The sequence below is a fragment of the Peromyscus californicus genome, unplaced genomic scaffold, assembly GCF_007827085.1.
Source record: "Peromyscus californicus insignis strain IS unplaced genomic scaffold, ASM782708v3 Scaffold_4__1_contigs__length_199733344, whole genome shotgun sequence".
Classification (NCBI taxonomy): Eukaryota; Metazoa; Chordata; class Mammalia; order Rodentia; family Cricetidae; genus Peromyscus; species Peromyscus californicus.
In genome coordinates, this window is record NW_026294562.1 from 27,945,725 (window position 1) to 27,968,485 (window position 22,761).

At 42.4% G+C, this 22,761-nt stretch overlaps 1 protein-coding gene across 2 annotated transcripts in view; it reads left to right on the forward strand.

The window, feature by feature from the left end:
- The first annotated feature begins 14,386 nt into the window (after positions 1-14,386).
- Positions 14,387-22,761, forward strand: part of Lipa (lipase A, lysosomal acid type) — a 35,611-nt gene continuing 27,236 nt past the window's right edge. The window contains exons 1-3 of one of the 2 annotated variants that reach the window (XM_052712153.1): positions 14,387-14,510; positions 16,564-16,802; positions 18,075-18,192. In XM_052712153.1, the coding sequence (XP_052568113.1) occupies positions 16,698-16,802; positions 18,075-18,192 (223 nt within the window). In that variant the 5' untranslated portion in view covers positions 14,387-14,510; positions 16,564-16,697. The remainder of the gene's footprint in view (positions 14,511-16,563; positions 16,803-18,074; positions 18,193-22,761) is intronic. The other variant, XM_052712154.1, reaches the window with a different exon arrangement.

A 22,761-nucleotide genomic window follows, 5' to 3' on the forward strand; every position in this document is an offset into this window, starting at 1 on the left:
CTGGGGTAGGAGCAGTGTTTGGAGGGCTTGAGACAGGGCAGGGTTTGGGGAGAGAGAGATGGGGGAGGGGAGTTGAGGTGGAGTTTCCACCAGAACATTCCAGACTCTTTGGCTATATGGGTGCCAGGGGCTGAGGTGGAGCTTCCACCAGAACGCACATCAGTCAAAGCATTTTTTCAAAACAAGTGAATAAATACCTTTTATATTGGAATCAAGATACTAGAAAAATGTATCTTAGGTTTTTCAGATATCCAGTACAGAAGTCTCTCTGTCTCTCTCTTTAATTGGTGTATTACTTTTTCAGGTATGAGAAGAGCAGAGATGTACTTTTTAGAAGCACCCAACGCAAAGGTTCCCTGGACTTGGGTATCATAGACAAAGCTGGCCGCTGGGCCTCCCAATTGAGGTCATCCAGCTCCTCTAGCTGTCCCCAAATGATTGACAATGATGATATCCACATGTTTCCCATTTCTTCTGATCATTAAAAACTGAGTTTCTTATGTTCTCTAGCACAAGCAATTAAAAGCAACAAGCATGAAGATTTTTTTGTTTGTTTTGTTTTGTTTTGTTTTTCGAGACAGGGTTTCTATGTGTAGTTTTGGTGCCTGTCCTGGATCTCGCTCTGTAGACCAGGCTGGCCTTGAACTCACAGAGATCCGACTGGCTCTGCCTCCCGAGTGCTGGAACTAAAGGCGTGCGCCACCACCGCCCGGCTTGCATGCAGATATTCTTACAAAAAAAATTCAAAATCCCGAGATCACCCTTTATTCTAGAACCTTTTTATTTTTAAATTATATCCCAAAGGAAAAAAATACTGAACTATTTCAAACAACAACAAAGCAAACAAACAAAACAAATCCTCATGTGGATGTCTGTGTTTTTCCTAAGCGTTGCTAGCACACAATCTCCAGTAGTTACTAGTTCTCATGTCTCAAGAATCCCAGGAATGTTCTGGATCCTGTTAAGTGCCAAATAATAAACATTTTCTCTGGCTTTGTAAGCAACTAGTCCGTTCTGCTTTTGTAGCATAAGTGAGCATCTGATCCAATAAAACTTTATTTACAGAAGCAAAGGACAAGCTATATCTGGCCTCCGGGTGGAAGTTTGTTACCCTTGTTCTATGGCCCTAGGTATTTTTTATGTTCAGAGTATCTCGAAGGAACAAGGTCTTATCTTCTGCGTGGTCTTTTCAGCTACTGCTTTACCTTTTTGGAAAAGGCACTTTCGTTTTCTCTGAGTCTTTGTTGATATTTCCTGACTTTATTTACACTGCTTGCTTTGATCTACACGGGGAGTCAGGTTTGAGCACTCCCAAGTATCCTCCACACACGAGATTATACAAACCACAAATGCCTTAGGGTGCCTTCCTCATCTCTGAACTACTCCACAGTCCAAGATTCCCAGTCCCTACTCGTACCCTTTATCTCTCCCCTTCCTTTACCAACGTTTTGAATCCAGAAAATAATTTCTTAAAAAAAATAAAAAAGGAAAGGAAAAAAAAAATTCCTTGTGTCCTCCCAACCTCCACAAAGAGAGGACTTCCCACATCAGCTGTCACTTTAAAACACCAACCCAGCAAAACACACACACACACACACACACACACACACACACACACACACACACACACACACACACACACGGGGGGGGGGGGGAGAACATTACACGCTAACACGTTACACGTTAATAGAATTACAGAGTTGAGAGATTGTGGGGCATAAAAAAAAAGTTTCTTCAATTTCTGGCGCATTCTTTCTGAAATAAACAACCGGGAGCGGAAGGAAAAAAACAACTGTTTGTGAAAGCCTGCTGTTCGAGCTGAGTTCTGGGTAGGAGGGCCACCCATACGTGGCTCAGGACCCGGAGTCCACCCGCGCCCCCTCGTGGCAGCCTAGGGAAACAAAGGTCAAGTCCATCCACATCTGCTAAGAGCAATGACCATCTATCTCTAGGTCTCTTCTCGGTGTGTCTTGCTGATAGGTAAAAGAGCGGTAGCCGCAGACAGTCAGGACTTGCTTTTTGGCAGAACGGAGGCTGCTGGTGGGTGCGTGGTCAGTGGGTACAGCTCAGACCCCCCGGGTACCGCTCCGGGCATCCTGGTGTGCTCCGCGCCCACACTTGCGGCTTTGCGGGAACAGTAGCTACCCTAGTCAGAGTTACACATTCAAAGGCCTTGCTTCACTTTATTTCCTAAATATTTACGGCATTAGTTAGGTGTGTGTGTTTGGCATACTTGAATCCTTTGGGGGATGCCCTACTGCTTCCTAGAGCGAGCCGCATCTCCTGGAGCCCCTACATCACTCTGCTAAGGATGGGAGCTTGCACTCACTAAAGCAACCTAAATGGAAGAAACACCGCTCCTTGGGAGCCTTGCATTGGGGTGACACTCTACCCTAGCACGGCTTCCCGTTGGATCCTGCTGTTGTCGCCAGGGGGTGCCCTTCTCCACCGCTCTTAGCTTCTCACTTTGAGAGTTTGCAGCCAAAATACTTCTGGAACTGGGAGAGGGTTGGTTTTATCCATTCTTCTACAAAGCCTTTCTGAACTTTCCAGCCTCTGGGCAGCCCAGCTCCAGCATAGAGTTCTCCTTGCACCCGACTCCCTCGATTTAACAGTAGTAGTGAAATGTCATCATAACAATCCATTATACCTCTCTCTGTTGCCCAGTGGTTAAACCCTTTCACCAGATTATATGTATCTGATCTTGCCAGTTTCATCTCCATCCTAAGTTGATTCTATGGCATCTCTTTTTTGGTAGACGAAATTATTGTTTCCCACCCTGTAAGCAGAGCTGTATTTGCTGTCTCATATGTTTGTTTTTGCCCCCAGCCTTTCTTCTTGTTTTTCAGAGAGGAATGCAATCACCATGCAGTGGGGGAGATATTCAGCTTTGGGTCAAGGGTTTGCTAACAAAATTCTCCTGTGTTAGACTGGACAGGCCATAGTCAGATACTGTGTGGTGAGTGATCAAAGCAGAGTATCACAGAATATGGAGGGTAAATGAGAGCCAAAGGAGCAAGATGAGAAGATAGGTCAGATGTAAGCAGAGGTGAGACTGTCTGTGGGCAGCGGAATATGGGGGGGGATATGTTCAAAGACAGTGTATACTTTCATAAAACTCATCTTATGTAACCCTATGTAACTTTTTGTTTAATTAAAAGAAGTTGTCAGTAAAGAATATATAGAAAAAACTGGGAGAAAAAGAAAACTGCAAGAGATGAAAACACATGAGAATTACCAGCCTTGGAGTCAATCAGATGCATAACTGGGAGTCAAAAAGTAAAAGATGAGGCCAGGATGGATGGCTCAGTGGTTAAGAGCACTGGCTGCTCTTCCGGAGGACCTGGATTCGAGTCCCAGCACCCACAGGGTGGCTCACAACTGCCTGTAACTTCAGTTACAGGAACTCCCCTGCCCTAGTCTGGCCTATGTGGGCACAAAGTGTCCATGTAAAGCACAGACATGCATTCGGGTGAAACTTATACACATAATAAAATAATAACTTAAAGAGAGAGAGATAGTGTCAAGCAATATTTGAGGAGATCATGAGTGCCCCAAAACTGCTAAAATAAATCAAATCACAGATTCAATAAGCCCCACAAGCTGTACAAGGAGAAACTAAAACATGCTTACCAGGTTTATCCTAAAAAAAGCACCCCCCCCCCACACACACACACCGTTTGATCTCTCTTGTTTTTGGTTTTTCGAGACAGGGTTTCTCTGTGTAGCTTTGCGCCTCTCCTGGAACTCACTTGGTAGCCCAGGCTGGCCTCGAACTCACAGAGATCCGCCTGGCTCTGCCTCCCGAGTGCTGGGATTAAAGGCGTGCGCCATCACCGCCCGGCCTGATCTCTCTTTTTTGTTGTTGTTGTTTCCCAGAGTTACTGAGCTTCAGTCCTCGGGCCCAGGTAGGTACCAACCATTCATGAGTTACAGCCCGCTCAGGTGTTCCTGTGTCCCACTTACAGTAAGTAGTTCACTGAGGACATTGTGGGGTTTTGTTCGTAAAGAACAGTTCCAGGAAGAAAAGAATGAGGAGTGCTAGGAAACATTACAGAAGCACTTGCTGGCTGTTCCCAACTCTGAGCTATCAACAGTGCCAGCTTACTGTGCCTTAAGTGGGCTCAATGACTACAATTGTGCTTTGCTATAGTTAGTAGCTTAGCAGTTTAGTGGCGTTCCCTTCCTAAAAACCAGTTGTCACATGAGAAGAAATTCTAGACCCCATTCGTTCATTAGGATATCTGACGAGAAATGAGCAAAGAGTTTACACCTGTTTTAATGGAATTTACTAGAACAGTAATTAAATATGCTTAACGTAGGAAATTAAGCTGCTGGATTTCTCAATTGGATTTTAGAGACAATGTTTCTCAGGTAGTCCTCACCTATGGACCTTGCTGTTGCGCAGGTCTTTCTGAGTGAGGTTTGACTCTTACGTGAACCTCAGAGATGTCAGCCTGCTGGCCTGAGGCCCACTCTGCCAAGAAGTGCTCAACCCATGGCCCAGGACAGTCATGAAGGTGGTTCAAGCCAAACTCCTGACTTACTTAAAACATGAGGGATGTGTGTGTGTGTGTGTGTGTGTGTGTGTGTGTGTGTGTGTGTGTGTGTGAGAGAGAGAGAGAGAGAGAGAGAGAGAGAGAGAGAGACTTGTAATTTGATTATGTGATTCTTGAGTAAGAACTTTGTAAAGGATGTCATGTCTCAATGTTACTTCCTGGTTAGTCTCATGGCAGCCAAAGAATGGAGATATGAAAAAATCAAGGCATACTTGGAAGTGGGATCCAAAGAGGGGAAAAAAAATCTATTGAAATTCCATGGTCACCATAGGGATGGATAGGAGTATTAGTGTGTGAGCGTATTAGTGTCTTAGGAGTGGGAGACCTTAAGTGCAGAGAGTGGGGAGGCCATGAGAACAGCTTGTCCACAGACTCTAAGGCTATACTGAGGTCAGTGGAGAAAGGATTGTCAGAGGTCCAGTCCCAGTTAACTCTTACCTTGCTGCTCATAAAATGGTCTGCGGCTGTCAGATGGCGTGCTCTGAGTTTTATTCCAGAAAAGTTGGCGCAGTCGTGTGTGTACTAAATGAGAGAGTTATTAATACTGTTTGCCCACAGAGACAAGAGCATCATTTGTAAACACTGGCCTCTAAACTCTCATTTCTAGCATCTGGTTTTCTGCTGCTTCTCAACAGGCAAGCAGTGACTGGGTAAGGGAACTTCAGGAAAGAGAGAGGCCGGGAAGAGGACATGAAAAGGCCACCCACCCCTTTCCCAGGGCTACGCACCAGCTTTAGTGTTCTTGGAGTGGAGAAGGGGAGACAAACTCTGAAGTGGCAGTTGAGAGGGGAATAACCTGGCAGGGTGAGGGGTCACAATAAGATTCTATGAAGGATGGGATGTGGAACGGGCAGGAAAGAGGGTTGTTTCCTGGTGGCTGCATTCCAACAAGTTCAACCTGTTCAGTGTAAATGAGCATCAGACGCACAAGTTAGAACAAAGAAGAAGGGAATAAGCTGGGAAGTTGCTTAATTGTGTGCTTTTGGGAATTCTGTAAATCCTCCTCCAGTTCTTGGAAAGACTAGAGGTACTAAGTGTAATCATGGAACTAGTCTAGTAGGCTACAGTTGGGAGGAAGTTACAATGAACTCCTCTTCCCCATTCCCAGGGCTCAGGGACTTAGGGGGACACTGTGGGAGAAACAGATCTGCTACATTTCGCTCATTTCCTTACAAAGGTCTCAAGGATTTGGCCCAGTCTCTGCCCTCGCCCTGTTCCTCATCTAAACAAAATGAACACTACAGACAAAAAGCTGTAGTACATTCTCCCTTTTCTGTCTTCTCTGCATTTTGTTTGCTTCTAAACCATGGATCGCTCTTCAGACGATAGTATGCCAACGGAAAACCCACAGAAATGTGAATTATGGTGTGATGGAGCCTGGGTGGATCATATTGAGATGTAACTGTGTTTCCACTCAGTTTTATAATATCATATAAATGTATATTATGAACATAAATTCCTCAATAACAATCCGTTAAGATAAACAGCACAGCCTGAGAGGTGGCTCGGTAGGTAAAGGGGCTTACTGTGTAGACAAGAGGATATGAGTTAGGATCTCCAATCCTCAGGTGAAAACCCGCACACATGTTTGGAAGATACAGGAGACTTGGAGACAGTAGAGCCCTAAAACGCATGGCTAGTGGGTCTAGTCAGTTCAGTGAGAGAGCTGCCTCAAAAACTAGAGAGTGACTGAGGAAGACACTTGACATTGACTGCTAGCCTCCACACACAGACATATGACAAGTGTATTTACACACACATACATGTGCGAACATACTTATGTCATATACATGCACACGTACACACAAATGAATGAATGAATGAATGAATGAATGAATGAATGGATGGATGAAAAGACAAACATGTCCACATTCATGAAAGCCGAAGTTGTCACAGGGGTTTTTGAGGCTGCACATGATGGCACCCCAGCCACCTTACTCTTCATTGTCCCTCACCTCTGGCAGTGATTTTACAAACCCAGAGCTGTAGAAAGGTAAACTGCAACAGCAAACCCCAAATTACTGCAGCGATAGACTGCCAAACCACACCAGGATGTGAATCACAGCTCAATGCTTCTCGCACCAGCTTGCTCAAGCCCATGTCTTTAAGTGGCTTTATTGTGATATAAACCGCATGCCATAAAACACAACCTTTTCCAGCTGCTCAGTTCAGTGGGTTTTAATTTTCTAAGGAGTGTGGCTTAGTCATCCTACTGTCTAATTAATTTAATTCCAAGATACCTTCATTACTCTCCAAACAAATCCTATCCCATTAGCAGCCAATCCCCATTTCTCTCTTACCCTAGTCTCTACAACCAATGATCTGCTTTCTGTATCCATGACCTCACCTCTTCTGGACATCTCACAGAGATGGAATCAGGCAGTATGTGGGCTTTTCAAGGGTCGTCTGGGGTGTAGCCTGAGTCAGCACTTTGTTCCTTTTTACTGCCAAACATCTACTATGTGAATATATCACCTGTAATTTTCTGTTCATCAATTGATGGACATTTGGGTAGTTTCCAAGCTTCATCGCTACAAACAATATTGCCATGAATGTGCACAGACAGGTCTTCATACATGCATGTTTCTGTTGTCTTAAGTGTATACTTAGGAGTAGGAGTGCTGGGCTGTGTAGTAGCCCTAAATGTAACCTTTTGAGTACTTGCCAGGTTTTTTTTTTTTTTTTAATCATGCAGCATTTCTTAAACTAGGACTATCTCACTGTAATGAGTACCAATTGTTAAGTTACCGGGTATTTGTGCCAGGCACCACTTACTGCTTTCTGTGGACATCTGTGTGATCCTTTTAATAACATTATAACGGAGAAGTTATGGTTATGATGGAGAAGTTATGATCAGGTCTCCATGTCTCTGTGTTCTACAACTGTATTCTTAACCAAATATAGATTAAAAATATTAAAAAACTGCATTTGAACTGAACATGTACAGATGTTTTCCTTTGTCACTCAATTATTTCCTAAACAATGCAGAATGACCGTTATCTATATGTGTTTACATCGTACTAAATGTCTATAAATACTACTTTTGACATCATTCAAAGTATCTGGAAGGACATAGTTGGTTAGGTTGTATCAAACACTATGCATTTTATAAGGATTTGAACATTTACAAATTTTGATATTCATCAGGGCTCCAGAAATGGTCTCCCATGGAATCTGTGGGACAAATGTACTAGTAATTGCCTTAACTAATAGATGACCTCTGTTCAAATCACATACCAGCAATGTTCCCTTCAGAGGCAGCATCTAAAACCTGAAATGTTAACTAAATGTCTCCAAATGACCTGTGTCAGGCATTTTCTTTACATCAAGCATCACTTGCAAAAAGAAAACAGCACGGTAATGCTGCTGGAATCAATGTGTTCAGTAAACAGTTACTAATGATTGAGAGAATTCTAGTTTTCACATACGTGTCTGGGAATTACTGTTGTAATTCAGCATCCTAAAAACAATCTTTCCAGTGCTGCGGCCCGCACAGCTGGAGCACGAAATCTGGCGAGGGACGCCGAGGTTAAACAGCACTCTAGACACCCAGTTTCAGTTCGTCAGGGAAGCAGCTCTCTTTATTCGTACCAACATGGGTTTATATACCCCTCTAACAGCAGGAGTCAAGGAATGGTTACTCTGTATCCGGAGGCAAGCCGGACACTGTTTTCCAAACAGGAAAAACCACAGGGGAACTGATCCCCAGCACCCTCCGGAACCCAACTGCACATTTTTCACACAAACAACTTAACTGGGACAGGACAAAAAAAGGGCATTTAAAATTAAGGCAGCAAACTTACTGCTGCCGACATTCCAGGTTTGCAAAGATTATACATTTTAAACTTTAAAGTATTTAATAACTTAAAATGGACAAAGTTGCTTTACAATAAAAACGTGATTAAAAAGTTTTAAAGATCAAAAATGGGATATATGTTTATAGCCATTGATTACGTATGTAAATACCATACATAATCAATGGCTATAAACATAATTCCCATTTTTTCTTCCAGATAATATTCTTAGATCTGGACATAAATTGTTTTTCAGCCTCAGAAATATATACAAACCAAGTGACTTGTTAGTCAGAATGAATCATAAGAACCTCACATGCAAACACTTGCAATCCTAAGAAATGGGACTGAACATTTTATATACAAAATGTTTTGTTCTTGTAAAAATTAAGTAATTACATGCCAAAATTGGTCTGGATGTATACACAGTGGTTTCTAGAGATTTTTCTCTTGTTGATGAACTTCTTGTACATTTTGTGCTTTTCTGTTTTTATCCAATTAATTTGGCTTGCCTGTGGGATGACACATGTCGCATATATAATTGAATGACTGATACTAACAGACAACAAATAGGCACTTACAGAAGTTGCTTAAGCAGTTTTTCAGTATTTTTATTTATTATTATTATTATCCCTAAAATCTGTGTCATGTGTAGTGTGTGTGTGTGTGTGTGTGTGTGTATATATATACTTAGGTATGCCACAGCACAAGTAAAGATGAGAGGCCAGACAACTTTTCAGAATCTGTTCTCCTGTTTTATTATGTGGGGTCATGGGATTGAACTAAAGTCATTGGTCTTGCTGGCCAGAGTCTTTACCCACTAAGCCATCTCATCAGCCCCGTGTGTTGTTAAATATAATACATGGCATCTTTGTTAGGGTTATATTGCTGTGAAGAGATACCATGACCACGGCAACTTTTATAAAGGAAAGCATTTAATTGAAATTGGCTCTCAGTTAAGAGGTTTAGTCCATTATCGTCATGGTAGGGAGCATGGCAGCACGGCACAGGCAGATATGGTGCTGGAGAAGTAGCTGAGAGTTCTACATCAGGATTGGCAGGTAGCAGGAAGAGAGAGTGATACTGGACCTGGCTTGAGAATTTGAAAGCTCAAAGCCCACCTCTGGTGACACATTTCCTCCAATAAGGCCACACCTCCTAAACCTCCCCAACCATCAATGGGGGGCGGGGGAGAGCAAATACTCAAATAAAGAATCCTCTGGGGGATAGTCCCATTCAAACCGCCACACTGACCAATCTCAAATTCCCCGAGATTTCCTTTATTCTCTCTCACACTGACTCCCAGAAGGTCTATGGCTTTGGCGCTAGGATTTATGTCATGATCCGTTTTGAATAGACTTTTTTTATGACTAGGCCCCATGTTTCCCACTCAGCTACCCAAGATTTCCAATGTCATTTGTTGCAAAGATTATTCTTTGCTCATTGAATTGTTGGGGCACCTTAGTAAAGGATCATCTGGAATCTAGTCCAGCAATCGTATTTTAAACAGCATTAACCTAAAACTAAGTTTTCTCCAATTTAGTGTAGTGTTGTTTCTTCACTTGCAAGATCTGATTAATACCAAATCAAAGATTTCAGGGGAGCTCTTCCTATACAGGCCTTTCCACTCCAGTCTGCTGCCTCGGCCCTCCTGAAGTCTCCTGTCTCCCACACTGAGATAAAGTGCTGGATTGTGTCTGGGTTGCTGCCCTGCTCTGTAACCGTGAGTTCTCTGCGGGCAATCTTTTGGGCGCTCGGTGCACTTCACTTGTTTTCCTTCTGTTGGAGGTTGTTCTCCTGCCCTGTGTATTGTCCAGCAGGAAACTACTGTTTCACAACTTGCTGGTTTTCCTGGGTTGTGTAAGATAGGAGAGCAAGTCTGGCCATTGCTACTCCATTATGGCTGGAAGCAGGATTTCTAAAAGCATTATTGTTTCAGTATTTGTCAACCTGGTTTACAATGTAAAGTGCCTCTCCTGGGGCTGGGGTTGTAGTTCTGTTGCTTGGATATCACATTACAAAATAACAAAAGAGAATTTCCCTCAGAGTGGACTAGACTAGAGCTTCTCTGTTTTGTCGTCTGATCTGTTGCTGTTGCCTGTCTGTCTTGCCTATTCCTAACAAAGGACTTTGCTCTGTACTTACTGAACAGCACAGAAAACATGGTATGGGAAAGGAATGAAGTTTTTTTTTTTTTTCTACAGAATTCTTTACTAGAATTTCACAAGGGAAGATGTTGCTTTACTGACTTCCAACTGATGCAGAAGAGCACTTAAACTGAACACAGATACTATTCAACATCCACGTGTTGCTTCCAATATTTATTGTCCATATTTGTTGTTTAATATTGTTATCAACTTCTTGGCAGTAATCATTACCATAACACACCCACACACACACACACACACACACACACACACACACACACACACACACACAATGTAACACAACACACACTATTCTAGGTTATGTCAGGGCCATGGAAAAGAGCATAGTTTAGGATTAAAGTTATGCATTTATCTTAGGTTATAAAAGCTGATTACATGAAAAGTACAGGACATAGCCAGGTTAGTTACAATGTGTTCTTCAAGGCAGGTTAAACTGAAGCAGGTTGAATACACAGTAGTACAGCAGATTGACTGCATAGTTCTAAATGATCTCAAGGCAGATCGTCAACTTGGTTTCAAGGTCCGGCAAAAGTTCAGTCTCTCTGAAGGCAAGAGGTATTTTCAGAAAAAGACAGTACCGTTCTATAGTATAGTACTTGCTCTATTTTCTTTGCTGTTGCTATTATAGGACACTGACCAAAAACAACTTGGGAGTGAAAGGATTTACTTCAGCCTACAGATTTCCAGTCTGTCATCAAAGGAATTCAGGGCAGGAACACAAAGAAGAAACCCAGAGGCAGGAATGGAAGCAGAGGCTATGCAGGATGCTGGTTGTCACTGACTTGCTTCCTGTGACTTGTTCAGTTAGCATTTTTATACAGCCCAGGCCCACCAGCTTAGTGATGGAGCTGTCCACAGTGGTCTCTCCTACACCAATTAGCAATCAAGAAAACGCTCCTACAGACATTCCCGCAGGCCAATACGATGGGGGCATTTCCTCAGTTGAGGTTCCTTTTTCATAGATACATCAAATTGACAGCTGAAGCTAACCATGATGCCTAGCATATGTGAAGCCTTGGCTTCTATCTCCAGGACCACAGCAGCAACCAACAACAACAACAAAACAAGCGTACCTTGAGCACATTGACGTGTACCATCACCACCACCACCAGCAGCAGCTTCCTCTCATAGCAAACATCTGGGTGATTCACAAGTCATTGTGGCTTATAATGGCCTAAAGCCAGAAGTAGGTAAGCTCTCCCTTATCTGGATGGAGAAACTTCTTGGTAGTATGGGTTGTTTGCTCATTCCTTCACAGAGTATGATGTGAATTTAGTTTTCCTGGATTGCATTTAGGTGACATCACTTTCTGTCTCGGTGACCTGAGGCAAAATAACAGTTCTAAATTCCATTTCTATTTATGTAAGATGGAGATACAGAGGTCTGGTTGAGGATGGAGATCTCACGGAAAAGGGCTTCCTATCACAAGGAGTCAGCTGTTCAGTCACAGGGCTCTGCTCACTGGAGCCATCACTGACACTTGCTGGGTGGCTCTTTCCTCTCCCTTGGTGCCAAGAGCAACATCCTCAGGTCCCCAGTTATCTTCTCATTTTCTGAACCTCTAAGCACCTGCCGTCTAGGTTGACTTCATGGGAGATCTCATCTAGTCTCATGGCTTTAAATTCCATATCTAAACTTACTATTCTTAAATAATACCTGTAGCTTGGAACTTGACTTTGAATTCTAGCCCTAACTATCCTAGGGTTCATCAGCATATTCACGTGAATGACTCATCTTTTTCTATTGGTCTCAGTTCATTTCCTGTGCTTCCCAGATCTCTCCTGTGTTACAGTGGGTGGAGGGTCCACCCAGCTTATGGGGGCATTTCATAAACTACTGTGATACCCAGCTTTCAGCCTGCATTTCATCCACAGATGCCAGGGCACAGGGAAAGGAAAGCCCCTCATTTCTAGATCCTTCTATTGTTTTTAGGAGTCTGTGGCAGAGGCTGCGAGTCAGTCTTCAATCTCTGATGACACTGTCTTCTCCCTGTTGTGCCCCGGCCCTTCCCACTGTTGCTAGTAACCCCTCAGGCACCCGGCCACACCTGGCTCAGCTTTTCAGCAATGCCTTTATCTTTGCAACCAATTTCTTTTCTGATGTGAACTTACCTGATGAAATTCTTCAACAGGCATTTCCAAATCAACACATCTATTATACAACAAGCTTGGTTAGCTTCTCAGCTCCTCTTCCTGGTATTAGCTCCAATTTAGCTTCTGGTACGGCTGTTTTGCTCATTGTGACTGTACTGTCCTTGGTCCTTTCCTTCCTCTCCTACCTCCGTTTAGTCCGCTGGCAAGTGCTGCTGTCTCTTCATGAGCATCCCTACAACTGACTGCTCGCTCACTCCTCTGCCATCACTACCATTGTCCAAACCATTGACTCTTGATTGGACTGTCTTTGGAATAGTCTAACAGTCTCATTGTCTCCACAGCTGACCTCAGTTTCCAGAGTAACCATTCTATTAACTGCCTCTATTGAGAAACCTTCACTAATTTGTTTTCTTGGTTAGAAGAAAAGGGAACACCTTGGCCACTGAACCCCAAGCTAACAAGCTCCTTCTAGTTTATTCTTAGTGAGTTTCTTCCCATTAGAACGTGAGCAGAATAGGGGTTTAGAAAGCATATTCTGTACAGTGAGTACTTCATGCCAGGATCCACAGTAAGTGTGTTATGTGAAGCTTGTAATTTGTTTTTATTTATAAAGTTCATGTGTTCTATGTCCCAGCTTCTTAAACTGTAGGTCATAACCCCACGGGCGGGGATGTCACGAAAAAAAAAATGGCCACAGAAAAAGGCTCCTGAATGTGCGGTGACCAAAAATAAATCCAAAATGAAACATGTAACAATGTGGATGTGTTTCTGGCAGTATTTGCCTACGTTATTTTGCACAATATCACTGTAGTCTTGGCTCTGAACATGCAACACGCACCCTTTGTTCTGTGTGTGCCTGCATGCACCACAGCCAGACAGCTTGCAATACCCTTGTTCACATTAGTGACCACTCTATACTACGGCTTGTGGTGTTTGTACCACACATACAAAGTTTTCTGCTCTTTATGCAATGATAACAGTTAAATTATGGAAAGCCAAGGGTTTTAATATTTCCCCACCATCATTACTCAGCTTACCTTTGGAGTCTATGGTGTTACAATGTTTGGTTTTAAAAGTTATTGTTTGGGTTCCTAAAAAGCCATGTACTGGATTTTGGCTTGAGATTATAACAGAACTTCGGCAGGTTTTGAAATGGCTCTAACCATACCTCTGCCATTCTGTACTACATATTTAGGTGCTGCAGTGGTCTCACCATGGACAATTAGAAGACCAAAATACCAATCAATTCTGAAAACTGTGGATGATGCTGAATGGGTCCTGCAGCATCAAGTATTCAGTCAAGATTTCTTTATATAAAAATAAGCACACCTGTCTGTAGTACACAAATTTGTTTCCAAAAAATGGTAAAATTATACATATATAATTATATGTACACATGTGAATATATAGGTATATAATACCAAATACCTGTTTTAAAATAAATTTCTTTATTTTTAATTTTTATTATCAAAAAATGCTTAATTTGTGTACCTATTTTGTATACCTATCTAGTGGAGGTTGAAAGACAGTTTCTGAAATGAAAAGGGGCCATAAAAGGAAAAAGTTAAGGATGCTCTTCTAAGTAAGTGCTGAGTGTACAGAGTACCTTCCAGCTCTGGAGCAGGAGGCAGCTCGGCTCGGAGCAGAGCCAGGCTGGGCTGGGCCGTGCCAGTTAGAAGGCGCATGCTCCTCTGAGTCGGCTAGGGCTAGCTAAGCAGATGGCCGGGAGGGGTGGAGTCACCGGGGCACTTCCCGGTGGTAGGCTGCTCTGATTGGCTGTGCTAAAGACCTGGGCAGGCTCGGCCCTCCCACCATGTCCATGTAGACTTCAGGCTGCACACTCTCCTGGGTTGCAGTGGGTACTGCTACTGGAAAGAGTTTGGAAGACCGCTGCGGGTGAGTGATGGCCGGGGCCTGGCTGGGTGCAGCGTGCTCGGGAGCTGGTGTCTCGAGGGTCCCAAGGGCTGGTGGGGGAGGTCCCACCACGGTCTCTGGCCTCCAGTTGCTCAGCTCCCGGGCGAGTTCAGCCTCGGGCACTTGCAAGTGCTTTGAGGGTGGCAATGCCCTGGGTTTTTCCCAAAAATGGTTTATCCTTCCCCGAGAGCCCTCCCGCTTCCTGGACAGGCGCGATCGCAGATCAGGGAACCTGCCCAGAGTTCATGGACTGGGGGACAAATAGAATGTCTGCTTCTTAGTCTTCTTCGTCCATTCCTCCCGTTATCTCTCCTAGGTAGTGTTAGCCAAACACATGGTCAACAGCAAACTTGGGTGTGGGTCCTGTTAAAACCCCAGTGATATTGCTGTACACTAGCTAGCTCTTTGCTTTCAGTATTTGACTGGTGTGACCCTGTTATCCTGAAAAATGGGCTTAGTACTGTCGGGTTGGTAGAGGAATAGACTGTAGGTGGCGCTGTTTGCCGGCTGGGTATTGCCAATAGCTTAAAGTAATTGAAAAACTACACTGGGCCCATATTTTCGTCTGTCACTGAACGGCGTAGCTGTCCCATCCCATTTTTTTTTTTTTTTTTTTATAAACAGCACCTGTACATTTGGTTTGTGCAGGACCTGGCAGAATCTTGGATGTTCAAAGTTGAGTTAGCCTTCAGCTCCGCCCTTCCTCCTTTCTGGGGTGAAATAAAGGCAGACCGATAATGAGTTGGATTGTTACAAAGCCATAAATAAATACTGTGATAAAGGTGCTCTGAGAGACTAGAATAGCGCACTAAACAGCTCAGAGCCTTATCTTCTATGAGATTTCTTGTCAAGTTTACTGAGCAACAGTGTTGTGTTGGAAGGAAAGTCTACTGGGTGATCTTGTGTGTGCAGAGCTTCCTTGTCACCCTTCTGGAGTGAGTGCGCTTTGGAGACTACATCTGTAAAACCGGCTCCCACCACCGGCTTATTTTAAGTTGTGCTGAGAACTTTCTCACACCCTCCCCTCTTTTAGACTTGTTGTTGTTGTTGTTCTCTAGTACTGAAGGACGCCTGGGACAGTAACCTTAAGATAAAAGGTAGCCTTGGACTGTGCTACAGAACGCCGTGCTGGTAACTAAAAGCAGTAAGCTTGCTTGGCCAGCACAAACTCAAAATAATATCATCTTCTGTCTAGAATGCAGAGATTCACTGTTCCTTGGAGAAATAACTTTAGGAGAAATTGTGTCTGCTGAAGGGAGTCAGTTCACTGCAATCTCCTGAGAGCCAATTTTCAGAAACGTGGAATACTTGGTTTAGGAGAGTCTATTCATTCATTATTTCAAACAACAGTGCTGGGGTATTATTAAAGTAGACTGGCAGGACATTTAGAAATTTCTAAGTTTTGACATGTGCAAATACCTGGGAAATTAGTATATTCAGTGGTATAAAGGTGGGCATCACCCTCAAGAGTCCCTGTGCATGATCCTTGGGATTGTCCCCTCCTGTCTTTCTTCCCAGGCATTAATCTGTTTTCTGTCAGTATGGACTACGTTACATTTTCTTCAAGTTTTACGTACATTGGAACAATTCCTTCCCTCTCACCTCTTTCCAACCTCCCGACTTCTTTTATGTAGCATAATCATTTTGAGATTTGTCCATATTGTGCGTTCATTGCTGAATTATGTATACCTCTGATGTAATTTGCTTACCCATTCAGTCATTTGGGTTTGAATCCTGACATACAGTTTTGGGAAAGAACAAATTGCAGAGATAGTGGTAGGCAAGAACAGATGCTGGCTGAACTTGAAAATATATTTAAATCCGAAGCAGAGGGGGAAAGGTGGGGAATTCTATGGCTCTTCCTTTTTCTTACCCTGTCTAAGTTCCTCCCCATGTTGATTCTCTAGCAATAGTTTGTTTAGCTTTGTAAAGAGATGGTAAGTGGGTGTCTGAGGAAGCGTGTATTGTGTATTAACTGTGGGTGGTAGCTCTGGGGGCTCCTTAGTAAAAACAAATCCATGTTTTCCCCTTCCAGAGACGGCGCGGACCATTTGTTTCATAGCTTAGATTTTTTTTCCTACAGTTGCTTCAATGCTTTCAAAGAAGGAGTTGATCTGTTGATGCGTGTTCGTGTGGTAAAATTCAGCTGGCTGGTTTAAACAGAGGAAGATGGGGCTCATGGGCATGGTGGTCTGCCTTGTCCTTGGGATCCTGCTTTCTGGGGGCCCCATGGGGTCTGTCTCAGCTGTGGACCCTGAAGCAAACATGAACGTGGTGAGTTTCTAAAAGTCACGTACTTTTAAAATGCAATGATGCCAAGTGTTATTTTCTTAAATAGAGTTCTGTGAGCTGTGGGAAATCATAATTCTAATCTCTTCATGGCTCATTATGCTTTTCGATTTTTCTGAGTTGCAGATGCCATTTGCTAGACTTTCCCCACTAGACACCACTTCCACAAGTAGCTTCCTTAGACTGCTGAACACGGTACAGGGCTTACGCTAAATAATGTGTTTTAGTAATTTCATTTTTAAATCATTTTAAACACACTTTAAAACTGATAAAACTGTGCAAGCCCTTTACAAGAATGCTTTTGTTGAGTGCTGAACGTGGGCTGTGATTGAGACTATCCAGGGAACATAACTCAATACAATTGTGAAAGTATTAGAATGAATTGTTAGAAGATATAAGCAAAAAATTAACCCCTGAATTAATTTCAAAATTAGTAATCTTAAGTAAACAGTGAAATCTGGGAAACCACACATAAGAATACAATAGCAAGAAAATATAGATTATTAAAGAGACAGCAGCTTGAAAATAGACACTGGATTGACCCAGCTGAAGAACTGGGTGGCTGCAAAGACAGAAAGCTTCCAGGAAGACAGGATAGTATGGCATGATACAGGCCAAGGTTAAGCTTTCTTTTGACATCCCCCTCTTTTAACAATTCCTTCCTAAGGGAATAATGAAATTAACGTCTTTTAGGTATTTATGACAGAGAGGATAATGAACATTTTAGTCTTCCAAGTAACTGATTTATGCTCTCCCACTGAGCTCCCAGTGACACTTTCCACGGACCTTTCCTTGTAGAGAAGTGAATTTGATGATGGTTTCCCATTTCTCAGATTTCTCAGCTTTCTTTCATCCTCACCTTGGTGTTCTAGTAAATAGTTTCTGGGTCCATGGATGAAAGTGAAATTTTTTTAGCCTTATTGCCTAGGCTAGGAATTTTATGAAACATGAAAAGTGTTAGCTGACATATTTAGAAAAGAAGTGTTTATTTGTGCCTGGTAGGCACGATGGAAACAAGGCCCCAACTTTGACACACTTGGTGTGGAACATTCTAGAATGATGGGATACCTGTGAGTGTAAAAGATTGGGTCTTGAGATGGGCTCTTGGCCACTAGATTGAGCAGACTCAAGTAGCAATGATTTCCTTTAAAAAGCTAAAAAAATGTCATTGCATCTGTTTTCTCCTGTGCCTATTATTTCTGGAGATTGAAGCATCAGAATCCAGCATAGAATGTCTGTTGTCCTCTCTCTCCCCAGACTGAACTCATCATGTACTGGGGATACACTGGTGAGGAGCACTCAGTCCAGACAGAGGATGGGTATATTCTGAGTCTTCACAGAATCCCTCATGGGCGGAAGAATCATTCTGACAAAGGTATGGGTGTTTTCTGTGGCAAGATGTATTGGAAGTCACCGTATTATCTGAGTTGGTGACCAAATTCAGGCTTCATTTGACAATGTTGCCACTGGGCAGGCTGGAGGCCAAAGTACCAGCTAAGCTGAGGTAACTGTTTTAAAGCCAGACTGGCGTGTCCAATTTCATAGTTTGTACTAGGTTCAAAGGTCAGATTCCATGTAGAGTATCAAAATATCTACTTCTCTTGTTTCTCAAGGAAGCATTTATCTAATGAACTGTTCTGAGCATTAAACAGTTGCCTTTAGCAGTTTAAAAATTACTCATTTTTTTGAAAAGGTAATATATTTAAGTACTATAATATATTCAAGTAAGATATATATATATATATATAATATATAAATAATATATGAGAAAAATCAAGAAATATACAGTGAATACTTTTTCTATCTTACTTTCTAGTTTTTAGAATGTGTTCTTGTATAATATCTTCATTTAAAATCTTTGTACCTTCATTGGAAACCAATATGGATTATTTTTCTGTTGCCACCTTCTAAGTTCAAAAGGTGCTATGAAGGACACAGTGTTTCATTTGTTTGTTTGTTTACTTATTTGCTATCAGCAAACTCACAAAAAGTGGATTTATTTACCATCACAGAGATTTTACCAGTAATTCATAGAGCATTTGCCTAAAAGTAAGTGTATTCTATTGTGTGTTTGTATCATGATTTGCTTAACAAGTGTTCTGTTAATGAATATTTCTACTACTTTGATTTTCAATTAACAAATATTGCTGCTCAAAACAACAAAACAAAACAAAAAATATACATATAGTGCAAGTTTATTTAGGAGATAAATTCCCCCCAAAGAATTTATATGAATTGTGTTTTTGACAGAGTTTTGAAAAATTGCTTTCTATGTATGAATGTATTGACAATGAATTTTACTAGGAGTATATAAAAGTTCTTATAGATTTGCCTTAACGATATGGACCTGGGCATATATTTTTATCCTTTTTTGATCAACTTATAACGCAAGCAAAACTGTGGTCCTGATGAGATGATGGCATTTCCAGACGAACTACCTGAAATTGGTAACAGGTGTCAGGATAATAGAACTTCTTTCAATCGTCTCTCAAGATGTAGCCTATTGCTCTACGAAAAAATAAGGTCTGGGTTAAGGTAATTGGCTGGCTCTGTCTTCTGTCAGCGTTTAAACTACACAGAGTGTTCTTTGCCTCACATGCTTCTCAAGGGATTATTCAAAGCAGACAACAAATCCTGGGCGAGTGTGAGCTTTGCATCAACATCTTCCTTCAGCTTTTTCTGTGTCATCTGATATGTCTGTTTGCTTTCTCCTCTAGGTTCTGCCTATCATGAGACAATAAATAATGCTTATGTGGCTATGGGAGTGTTCTTTTTGAAATTCATTTGAGTTTTGGTTTTAGTGTTTATAGCTCTATACTATTGTATTTCCCTTGTGAATCTGTTACAAAATGAATGATGAATTGCGCTGATCCGTGTTTCCTGCTCACAAAAACATAAAGTATATATTTTATGTAAGAGCAAGCACATGATCTTAGTTTCCTTCCTTTTTTTTTTTTTTAGAAAATACCCATACATAGGTTTTAGATTCTATCTAAAGACAAATAAATATGGATTTTATTTCATATAAAGTACTTAGTCAATTAGTAATTACTCATATGAGCCATTGTTCAAATATCCCAGGTAAAACCATGCTGAGAGAATGTCCCACCTCTGTTTCTGCATCCACTCCCCACTTCTGTCTCCACACTGTAATTAAAGCGTGCAGGGCTCCTGTCTTGTGCACACACATCACACTGGCAGGTGGAGGTGAGGGAAGGTGCCCTCTCAAACAAAGAGACAGCAATCTTTGGAGGCATTAGGTGGTCCCTTGCAGGCTAGGGAAGTAGATCCTCTTGTCTTCAGAATGCGGAACACTGCCTGAGAGCATTCTCAGCCACAGCTGGCTTTAGCTTTAGGTCCTTCACAGTACTGAGGAGCCCCCCACATCCCCTAGGGAGGTCAGTTATCTGTGTGTTTACCAGCCAGCCTCGGAGGGGGCTTTTCAAGGAATTCTGTGGCTCCATTTTCTAAAGGAGGTTTGATTTTCTTAAGTACTGCATAGATGCCTTTCCTATGGTTCGTTCTTTGTGGTCTAAGCCCAAGTCCTGGACAGAGGCTCTTTATTATGTCTATTGAAGAACAGTGTGTTCAGGGCTGTTAATCTGCCATGCTGAAAGCCAAAAAAGCTGAAGAGAATACACAGTCCCCCAAATGACACCAATCTCGTGAATGCTACTTCCCTTCTGACTTCCTGTTAATAGCACCATTGTCCTTCCAATGACCTAGACTAGAAATTGCAGTGTCATTTTCTGTTTGTTTGACAGTGCTGGGGATTGAACTCAGGTCCTTGTGCGTGCTAGGCAAGCGCTGCTGCCAAGCTGTATCCACAACCTGTGCAGAATCATTCTTGATTCCCGTCTCTAGGTTACCTGCAAAATATCCCTTGTTAATCCCTTTCTTCCTTGTTCTAACCACATCTCACTTTAGGCTCTTGTTACTATTCAGATAGGTACTTAAGACGGTGCAGAAACTGAGAGAATCTTCAGTGACTCACATTTTTTTTGGAGAGGGGGAGGGGTACCCATGTACCAGAGAAAAAGAATCTCAAAGCAGGAATATGGAAATTTAATGTTATGTTTTATGAAATTAGTGCTTTTAGCATATAGAAAATAATTCTATATAGCCTTATTCTTTACAGGTAATTATAAGATACATTAACATGTTATTTATTTATCAGGATGACATTCTTAGGGAACACTTGTTTACAGATAAATAATGAGTGGGCTCTTCAGGCAGTATGAATAGCTTCCCTCGAGTGTCCCAGGTTCTGTGTGAACACAGGGCTTAGCCAGGTGTCTGCTCTCCCCGTGTCCTGCTGTAAGCTCTGCTGCCTGCTGCCTCCTGTGCCAGCCTCTCCGACTTCCTCTGTCTTATGCCATGTTGCAGATGAAGTTGCTAAAAGCTCAGCTGTTGTGTGATTTTTGTGAGGCAACAATCTTTATGGGTCTAATGGATGAAGACACATATGTTCCTTAATATTCTGTCCTGGCTGCTTGTCTGCACTTTTCACCCCATCCAGAGCAACAGACTTTTGTACTTGTGGCTATTGGCAATTATGCCTGCAATTTTCCATTTAAAGTACATTTATCTGATGTGTACATGTGCGTGCGCGTGGTGTGTGTGTGTGTGTGTATACAGCCTAGTGAACGCCAGAGGAGACATTAGATATTCTTCCCTGCCTGTCATTCTCTTCCCTAGTCCTGTGAGACAAGGTCTCTCACTGAGCCTGGAGCTAGCCTGGTAGCCAGCAAGCCCTGGTAATGCTCCTGTCTCCATCTCATACTCTGTTAGGTTTTGTATGTGGGTGGTGGGGCATTGGAACGCAAATCCTCACATTGTCGCAGAAAGTACCCTTTCCCAGTGAGCCATCTCCCCACTTTTAAGGAACCATTCTCAACAGATGTTTAACCACCACTGTATTTGCTGACTGCTTAAGGGAACTGAAATACAGAAATTAATCATTTAAAGAGAAGTGGTTTTGTTTTTATCTGCTCAGCCTTCATGCTGAATGTTAATGATCCAAAGCTGTCATTTCCTGCTTGGACCAAGGATTTGAAAAGCTTGTATCTTTATAACATATTCCTGGCAGACTTCTAGATAACTAGATCTTTGTTCTTGATCTATAACTCATTTCCTACTCAAGACAGTCAAGGCAAAGGGCAGTCACTTGGGCATTTTGACTGTGGAGGCAGTATTCCTTGAATTGACAACCTGCCCTTACATAATAAGTGTTGAACAAGCTGATCCCATGATCATTATAATATAGACTTTATTTAGCTAAAACAAGGAAATACTACTTGTGCCAACACTAAAAATAAAATACAAGACAGATTTACCTCCTAATTGCCTAACTGAGAAATCAGCAAGTTTTTGAAGACAGTCTTATCTGTATCTGAACAATTCTGCATCTGATGGTCTGGTTGGTGAGGGAGCGTCCTAGGCTGTGGGACTACAGGCGGCGGCGTTCAGAAGCAGCTTCTCAACTGTGGCTTGGGCATAGTCTCCCCAGGGGTTGCCCACTGAGCCATTTGAGTCATAGGTGAAGGTCATAGCATGGCTTGTGAGTTGTCTACCACAGAAAAGCCTCCGGGCCCTTGTTTTGATTTGGTTATTTACGTTAGCACCCTGACCAATTCTAGGTTTTGGTTTTTTTTTTTTTTCCCTTAGAGAAAGCTTCCCTTTGAAGGGAGCCATTTGTGGGTTTCTGGCTTTATTTAATTAATTACATTTTAAAAAAACGAATGCAGCTTCAGTAGGCCCGCATAATATGGCATGTAATTCCTTGTGCCAGAGGCACTGAGCACATGCAGGTTGAGCTGGGCGCGTGCTCAGGCTTGCTGAGCTTCTCATGGTGCATTGGGGAGGGGATTACATTTGGACTGAGTAGCTGTGGTACTAAGTCGTGGTAGCTGTGCAGTTTGTCTCCCATACTCTGCTTGAGGTT